The sequence below is a fragment of the Curcuma longa genome, unplaced genomic scaffold, assembly GCF_044706935.1.
Source record: "Curcuma longa cultivar G26 ecotype Majalengka, Jawa Barat unplaced genomic scaffold, ITB_CL_G26_1.1 contig_12724, whole genome shotgun sequence".
NCBI classification, from domain to species: domain Eukaryota; kingdom Viridiplantae; phylum Streptophyta; class Magnoliopsida; order Zingiberales; family Zingiberaceae; genus Curcuma; species Curcuma longa.
In genome coordinates this window covers 8,446-17,718 of record NW_027429235.1, presented here as the reverse complement: position 1 = coordinate 17,718, position 9,273 = coordinate 8,446, and the positions used below count along the sequence as shown (strand labels likewise).

The following is a 9,273-nucleotide window of genomic DNA, read 5'->3' as shown; positions in this document are numbered from 1 at the left end:
AAATAAACTAATAGTAAAACATGCAAAATGTTAAAGTCGTTCGTTCGTTCCATCACGACACTACCACACACATCTCGCTTCTGCCTTGTCCTGCTGCCCCATTGCTTAATGCCTTTGATATGGATCTGCAACATGAGAAGGAAACTATAAGCACAAAGCTTAGTAAGCTCCCTTTCCTACTCACCAAAACCAAGCGTCGATTCATGCATGACATTTATATTCATATCTTATGAATTCACATAAGCATAAAGCACATTAGCGTATAGATCATTAGCACACATGCATTCCTTATTCATAACATTGAACTTCTTATGTGCATAAATCATGAAATGCTTTTGAAATCTTACTATCATAGTAGATAAAAATAATCATCATCTTTGTTCTTTGGGGTCCCCCGGCTTGTACCCATTCATCTCTTTGCGCGCATTTCCAAGCAAGCTAAGCTAATCCTTCAATTAATTATCCATTAATTATTTAAATCTCAATACTTTAATTAATTATTAATCAATTATTTAGCTTAACCCTTAAATATATACTAATTAATTACTAAACTTATTAAGGCAATGAACTATTAGTTATTACAAACAAATTACTAATCAAACTATTAATTACTGATTAAATCATAATTATTTACTAATTGCTAATTCGTAAACTTGATTAATCAGATACTAAGTATTAAGCTGATTAACCTAATGAAGTACTAATTAGTATGCAATTAACTTAATTAAACTAGATAAATCATTAAGTAAGCCCTTAATTAGTCAACCTAACCATAATTAATCAAATCTGATTACCATTTAAGTTAATCCACTAATACTCTTAATTAATCAACTTGATTTTAATTAATTACTCTAATTAAAACCCTTTAATTAATCACTTACCGTATTTAATTAACCTAGTTAATTAAAAACTCTGCTTCGTCTTCTCCGCGCGGACAGGGCAGCAGATCACGGGCGGGGGCGCGGCTGGGCACCGGCGGAGGCCGTCGGCGGTGGACAACGGCGCGGGCGGTGGCTTCGACAGAGGAGAGGGCAAAGCAGCAGGGCGATCGGGCGTTGCTTCCTTCTTCTCCAGCTAAGGAAAGCAGCGGCAGTGGCGTCGGCGGAGGGAGGGACGCGACGGCTTCGAGCAGTGTAGCTGGGCGAAAACGGAGAGGAGGCGGCGGCGGCGGCGGCGGCGGCTCCGCTTCTCTTCACGCAGCGCCGGGGATGACGCTGGTCCTCTCCACACGAGCCGGCGACGGCGGTCGGGCGCGTAGAGGAGCTCGGTGGCGGCGGCGTAGAACAGAGGAAGGGAGGAGAAGTGGAAGAAAAGAGGCGACTAGGGTTTCCTTTTAAAGCCTCTTCCGTTCCGACTCTTTCGCCGGCGGAACCGGGCGCGGCGGACGCAGTCCGCGCGGGCGGACGCGGCTGCAGGGAGGAGGCGGCGAGCGAAAAATAAAAAGGAAAGTGCGCGGTACTCCTAACTCGGCCGGAAGAAATCCCGATTAAACCGGGTCTAATTTCCTAAACCGAACCCGATTAAATTTTGGTTCGCTTGGTTCGGCCATCAAACGACTTCCAAATTGATCCAAACAAATTCTGTTGGATTCGTCTTGTAAGACGAATCTTTTCACCTATTTTATTTTATCAAACTCCCTTTCGGCAGGAACCAAACCAACTTGGTTCAGTTTGGTTCAATCTGGGTTCATTTGATTCCCTAATCGAACTGTCTCTGATTTGGTCAAAACCGGTCTTGTTGGATTCGTCTTAGCGACGAATTCTTTTCTTTCTATTTTATTCTATCAAACTCCTTTCTATCATTTAACTAAAAGAACTTTTTATTAAAATATTAAATCTAATTAAAATTCCTAAAAATAGGGAGAAATAATCCGGGTGTTACACCTTATCACAGTTGAGAAGTATATATGTTCTTGTTGCATAATATTCTTTTGGATTTAACCATCTACTAATAAATGCATCCATTATCTTACCAATAAACTTAAAAATAGAAAGCATCTCTAGGTCTATCGGTTGAGCATCATTAAAATTTTGAGGACACTTGCGATGTCTGCTTTTCACATGATCAACAACATAATATGAGTAGAAATACGATGCTTCTCAACTAGATAAATATTATGCTTTGTTACAAATATTATTCTTTAATTTTCTCAAAAATTATTCAAATGAATACATTCATCTGTATTGCACAAGACCAGTTAGTCGTGTCTCATAAGATAAATGAACTAGTAGATGTTCCATTGAATCCAAAAAATTAGGTGGAAATATACGCTCAAGTTTATAGAGACTAAATAGAATTTCAATTTCCAACCAAATCATTTCTGTTGTCATAATAACCAAATTATTTTTGCTGTCATAATAACTCTCAATGTCAAATTTCTAAAAAAGGACTCAATTTTATAAGTGCTCGTCAAATATTATTAAGAAGTAGATAATGAAAGACGATTGGAATAAGCCTTTGCATAAACACGTGACAGTCATGACTCTTCATTTCAAATATTTTTAATTTGTTCAACAAAATAATATGAGTAAAAATACGATGCTTCTTCAACTAGATAAATATTATGCTTTGTTACAAACATTATTCTTTAATTTTCTCAAAAATTATTCAAATGGATATATTCATCTGTATTGCACACAGGGGCAGAGCTACAGGGGGGCGCCTGGGGGCGGTCGCCCCCTGCCCAGCGAGGGCGAGGTCGAGGTAGGAGGCGATGAGCCCCCGGAGCGTCCATCGGTGGTGGATCGCCCGCACGCCTACATCGGCATCCAGATTCTCTGCGACGAGGATCAACAGCTCCGTCGAACAGATCGAGGTCGCTACTTCCCTTGTTTCGTTGCAACACTAGAAATTTCGTATGAGAGAGAAGTCGCAAGCAGAGGCGGCGAAAAACGGCCATGTGAGTGGACACGCATCGTTCTTCTAAATTCTATTGCACAAGACCAGTTAGTCGTGCCTCATAAGATAAATGAACTAGTCGATGTTCTATTGAATCCAAAAAACTAGGTGAGAATATACGTTCAAGTTTATGGAGACTAAGTAGAATTTCAATTTCCAACCAAATCATTTCCGTTGTCATAATAACCAAATTATTTCCGCTGTCATAATAACTCTCAATGTCAAATTTCTAAAAAAGGACTCAATTTTATAAGTGCTCGTCAAATATGATTAAGAAGTAGATAATGAAAGACGATTGGAATAAACCTTTGCATGAACACGTGATAGTCATGACTCTTCATTTCAAACATTTTTAATTTGTTCATATCCACGCATCAAGCCATATTCGAGGCATACCCATCAGGGAATTTTATTTCTTTCAACTAACTACATAATATCTGCTTACTTTCTTTGCCCAATGTATAGCAAGCCTTTGGGAATTTATCAGTTGTTTCATTTTGATGCAACTCAGGTCTATTAACTAATTATTTCAATTTCTCATGTGATTTTATCGTATTTTTAGTTTTTCCCATAATATTCATCACAGTATTGAAAATATTATCAAAAAAATTCTTCTCTATATGCATTATATCTAAATTATGTCGAATGAGTAGATATTTTCAATATGACAACTCCCAAAATATGTTCCATTTCTTCCAACCACACTTGAAAACCCTAGCAATATATCTATTTAAATCATTAGAACCCATCTGATTTACTGATACAAATCCATAGTTGTCTATTTTCTGAAGGACTTCCTCTCCTGACTTGATTATGGTAGATTGTTTTCTTACCATTGCATTCTTTATGAACTCTTTCTTATTTTGCCTGAAAGGTTGCTCTTTGATAAAAATTTTAGTGATTATCAAACCAAGATATTTTTCCACTGCAAGGTAATGAAAATGCATCTGACTCTAAATACATAAGATAAAAATGATGAACTTGAATGCAACATAATTATCATCGTCTTTGTGGTGTCCTTGTAATATGGTAATCTTGCGAAGAAGTAGTAGGCACGGATCTTCTATAGGGATTTGGGCGACGTCACCGTACTCTCCTCAGTAATGGGTAGCAGGGAGATCTCGAATTATCTAATCCTACGGGAACCAGACCCTATATATAACAATGAATCTGATTCCATTATCAACCCATCATTAATAACAGAACGAGTTAATAGATTCTACACATATAAACTCACTTTCAATAATACAAATCACAGTTAATCTTAATTAGATCACCTAATGGGTTTGTTCCATAATGACATAAATCTGCATATTACAAACAACATATAAACTCACCAAATAGTGAGATAAAATTCAACATCACATCCCTCGAATGCACTGATCCCTTCAGTTCTCTTCCTATGTTATCCTTCTCCCTTTGCTTACGTTGTGTCACTGATAATCTTCTGCCAAGTTTTTCATCCCTTGAATGCATTGAGCCCTTGACTCTCTTCCTGTGCCATTATTTTCACTCCACTTGTGTACCATGTTTTCCAAGAATAGCTACCTCTAATGCTCCTTATTTTACAATTATTGGGTGTCTCATACCATTCTTTTTCAATCTTCCATGAATCTTGAATTATCATGTATGTCATGTGTGTATCGCCAAGTCTAGTCAAATACACAAATTAAGCACAAAAAAATATAACCTAAATCTTTTGTTCAAATATCAAAACTCAATCTCACCAGGCCACTTAGGAACCAACCAATAGTTCCAACATTATCATATGGTGACAAACTCCTTTGTGTATTCTTCAACTTCAGCCAACTAATAAAGCTTGAGGTAAGTGTCTTATGAATAGTTCTCCGGTAAGAAATCCTTGAGTTCTTTCTTCATTTGATCCCATTTATTTATATTTCTTCTCATTGGCTTGCCTTCACGAGCTCTTTGATGTTTAAGATGTTTTCACTAAATAAAATTACGTTTAATAAGTTTGCCCCAGCAAATTTTACCCTTCATGAGCTCTATGTAATTAACCTCTGTTGGGTTGCAAAGGTGCAAACATAGTCTCACATCTATAACACATGTAAAAGATCATGGGTTTAAAAGGATGGAAGATATCTCCATTGGAATGAGGCCTTTTGGGGAGAGCCCAAGAACAAAACCATGAGGGCTTAGGCCCAAAGTGGACAATATCATGCTATTGTGGAGATACAGACATCCTTGGGGACCCAACAATTGGTATCAGAGCGAGGCCGCTCTTCACCGGACTAACCGCCGGATGAGCCATGATCCGGATCTAACCATGTGGGTTGAACCTTAAAAACAAAGGAAGTAGGGGCTCCCGTGTTTGAATCAAGAGGACCAGACGCCGGGCAGGAAGTCCTAGTAGGTCGGGTAGACCGAGGGGCATGAAGTCCTGGTTGCGGCTGGGCAGGAAGTCCTAGTAGGTCGGGTAGACCGAGGGGCATGAAGTCCTGGTTGCGGCTGGGCAGGAAGTCCTAGTAGGTCGGGTAGACCGAGGGGCATGAAGTCCTGGTTGCGGCTGGGCAAGAAGTCCTAGTAGGTCAGGGTGGACCGAGGGGCAGGAAGTCCTGGTTGCGGCTGGGCAGGAAGTCCTGGTGAGTCGAGGATTCAGACATCAAACGGAGGCTTTCCGTTTGAAGGGGGCCTGTGGTCCTTTGTTTGAGGGGGGGGGGATTGTTGGGTTGCAAAGGTACAAACATAGTCCCACATCTATAACACATGTAAAAGATCATGAGTTTAAAAGGATGGAAGATATCTCCATTGGAATGAGGCCTTTTGGGGAGAGCCCAAGAACAAAACCATGAAGGCTTAGGCCCAAAGTGGACAATATCATGCTATTGTAGAGATACAGACATCCTTGGGGACCCAACAACCTCGTCATCTTCAACACTTTAATCTTAATTCTCAAAAACGATATGAGAAACAGCATGACTAAAGGTCCCTATGCATGCAAAGACTATTAGAGAATCTCAGCTTGTCTTCTTAGCGTCGTCAATCATCTCTACATCACACAAATCACATTCATGAGCCACAAGAAGTTTAGAGTAGTGAGGGCCACAACACCTAGCCATCCTGTTCCTTCCTGTTTGAGATTGCCTTTTTTCGGATGAGTCGTCCGACACCTGACTAGCAGGTTGATGGTTATAGTGGTACCCACAAACAGTGAAGGAAAAGGACGATGGGCTCTGATGTAAGTGTGAACGCTGAGCTGCACAAAGAGAGACGAGAATGAGAACAGAGGTTAGGAGTGTCCTGGCTCAGCTGCTCGGACGCTCAAGTTAGATCCTGGTCCGGAGATGGAGAAGAAATGCGGGAATGTAGAGAGAAGTATGTTTTTTGATTTTGTGCGCGTACCTGCATTCTGCGAGAGGTGGGGGAGTTATATAGATTTACGAAAGAGAAAGATGTCTTATCTTAGTTAAGAAGAATATTCTATCAGTAAAGATCTTGTCAGAGGAGAATATCCCGAGCCGAGGTCAGTTGAGACAAGCCTTGAGGTTGAGACGGGGTTTGATATGGCTGAGAGCAGACTCGGTGAGGCGACTTGGACTCAGAGCTCAGAGTCAGGTGTCGAATCAGAGTTGAGCTTTGAGAGAGGTTGGGTGTGGGATCCCAAACTGACCTGGATGTCGAGTCGGATATTGGATCCCGATCTGCACCAGTTGCTGAGTCGGGACTTGACCATCTTTCCAGTGTTAGGAGCTTGAGCACGAAATGAAGTCGGAGCGTGAGATCAAACCAGTCAGCTCTGGACTTCTGTCCAACGTGTCATCTCATCGAATTAGATCTTGACCTTCTGGATCAAGTTATACCAACCCCTTGCACATCCCAACCTAGACTTCCACAAAATTAAGAAGAGATGCATAATTAAGTTAATATCCATTTTAAAAATGTCTGAGATATCCATAACTTATTTCACCAGCCATTGTCCATAACGGAGACCATCCACAATAGACACAACATTTTATTTGATAAATGATGATACTGAACCTATGGCTATGAATTGGCCCTCAAAGCACCATCGTTTATTTCCAGAATTTCTCCTATCACCACGCTCAAGGCTGAATCATGGCTGACAATATCCCGATGAGAAATATTTGGCAACTTGATGAACTTGAGGTCCTGCTCCGGCAAACTAGACCATTCCGATTCGATCGCCAATAAACTCACCAGATTCACTGTGCCGTCGCCGTCTCCGTATACAATCTCCGGGAACTCATCGAATCCTCCATCGCCATACACGAACACCTCAGCAGTTGCCACCCCTGTTCCGGCGATACAAGTAACAGGGACCAGCGGCGGATTAAGCTCCTGCAACAGCGGCAAGATTCTACTTTGGTAAGGTCCAACACCTTCACTGAATCCAACTCCCTCGAGGAACGCAGTCATTCTCGTAGCGGAGTAGTTTCCATGATTGGTGACGACGATCGGGGCTTCTCCGAACGCTCTCGGAGATGGCAGAAGCCACAGGTTGCTCTCCCAGCTCTGGCTCTCCGGCCGCATCAGTAGGTTGTCGACGAAGGGAAGGCCGTGATTCGTCCCCGTCGCGAAGACGAACATCTCGAGGACGCTGCCGCCCCACGGCGCGGCGAGCGGCACAAAGTGCTTGACGAATCTCTTCCGCCACGCAGCGGGGTGGCGGTCGAGCAGCTGGAGCGCGAGCAACCCGCCGAAGCTGTGGGTGAGGATGATCACCGGCTTGCCGCCGTTCGAGGTGCTCGCGTTTTCCACCAGCTCAGCGAAGTCGCGGAGGAAGCGAGAGCCGACTCGGGAGGGGTGGCCAGAGGAGGCCAGGCCGTGCCGGAAATCGTACGGGGCGCCGAAGAGAGTCTCGCCTTCGACGTAGCCGATGGCTTCCAGGCGTTCGACCAACGGTGCCATGTAGGAGGACCAGTCATCCCTGTCGAGAAAACGATGGAGATCAAACCAAAATCAGTCAGAAAAAACAGGGCAAACAAAATAAATCAATCAATCAAAGATTGGATTGGGCTGGACTTGTGATCTGGGTCAGTGTAACGAAATCCCATGGTGGAACCGAAGAAGGGGATCCGAGTGCGGACGCCGGGAGCATTGCTGTAGTCGTCGGCTTCGGGGTCGTAAAAGAGCCTCATTCGCTCGGCGAAGCAGATCTGCGACTGCGTGTCGAGGAGGGCGGAGCGATCGATCCAGAGCCTGAACCAGCCGTGGTCTCGCGGTCGGCAGGCGGCCACCGTTGGCTCGTACGCTGCCGTCAGACTAGCCTCGATCTGGCTGCCTCCAAGACCAGGAACGAGGATGATAGGGTGGAGGTCGCCGGCGAGGACAGGTAGGCATCGGTCCGGCGAGAGGAGGAGGCAGAGCAGCAAAAAGTACAGGCATGGAACTTTCATTCTGCTCCTCCTTTTCTAGATCTTGTCTTCAGAATTCCAGTGAACGATGCAAATCGCTGGCTGATGAAATCACAGCGCGATCATGTTCTTCGTCTTATCATGAATTATTGCTACAGCAGAATTTAACGGGTTGATTGAAGAGTCATTTTCTTCACGAAAATGTCAAAGGACAAGCAATGATTGTTTTCCCACAAGATTTCGGAGAGTAATAATGGTTGACAATAAAAAGACAAAAAAAACCCTACGCCAATTTACTAAAAATGGCATTTAAATAAAATTCTGAAATCTCAAAGAATGCACGACAGTTTATTATTTTTCAAATGGCACATTTATTTCTGATAATACCTTTCTGCCAATAGCTTACTCAAGTATCCGAATCATAATTAAAAAAAATGTTTATTTGATTGCAATGTATGTAATCTTGACATACCTTCTCTCAGCTCATGAAAAATAATTCTTGTTTCTATCGACTCGTGGAAAGCAAAATTTTTGAGAAATTGAAACCCTACGCATAAGTCTTCTTGTTTCCCTCTCAACTCATAAAAAGTGTTTGGGTTTTTTCCGAAACTCACCTCCCATTTTAAGGTTTAGTTTGACCTTTTCATCCTTTATGCCGATGTTGATCATCTCGCTCTTACCCTTTCTTGGATAGTTGACCTAGTATTGTAAATTGCATTCTTATTGTAGAATGGCACAAGAATACAATTCAACCTCTCCATTACATATCTCCAAGGTATGTTTTAGATTTCTACCATAGTCAATTTTAAAGTCTCCATCTCTTTCACATGTTAACTTGTATTCTTTTGATTTTGTAATAATTTGTATTGTTTCTAACAATCACATTGTTTGGTCAAACTCTATAAATCTATTAATAAGTTTTTATCAAAATTCATTGATGGATATAGAGTATTATCAATGTTAAAATCTTGTAATCACACTTTGTGCATTTGCAAATTTTTAGACTGTCCCCTTATGAGAATTCATTTTTTTCATTATA

At 41.9% G+C, this 9,273-nt stretch overlaps 1 protein-coding gene across 1 annotated transcript; it reads right to left on the bottom strand.

The window, feature by feature from the left end:
• Positions 1-6,798: 6,798 nt before the first annotated feature.
• LOC141815944 (lecithin-cholesterol acyltransferase-like 1) lies at positions 6,799-8,374 on the bottom strand. Its single transcript, XM_074703806.1, has 2 exons — positions 7,903-8,374; positions 6,799-7,807 (listed from the first exon to the last, which is right to left on the bottom strand). Exons 1-2 carry the CDS (start codon positions 8,274-8,276, stop codon positions 6,904-6,906), a joined length of 1,278 nt encoding a protein of 425 aa, XP_074559907.1. The 5' UTR covers positions 8,277-8,374; the 3' UTR covers positions 6,799-6,903.
• Between the last annotated feature and the right edge of the window lie 899 nt (positions 8,375-9,273).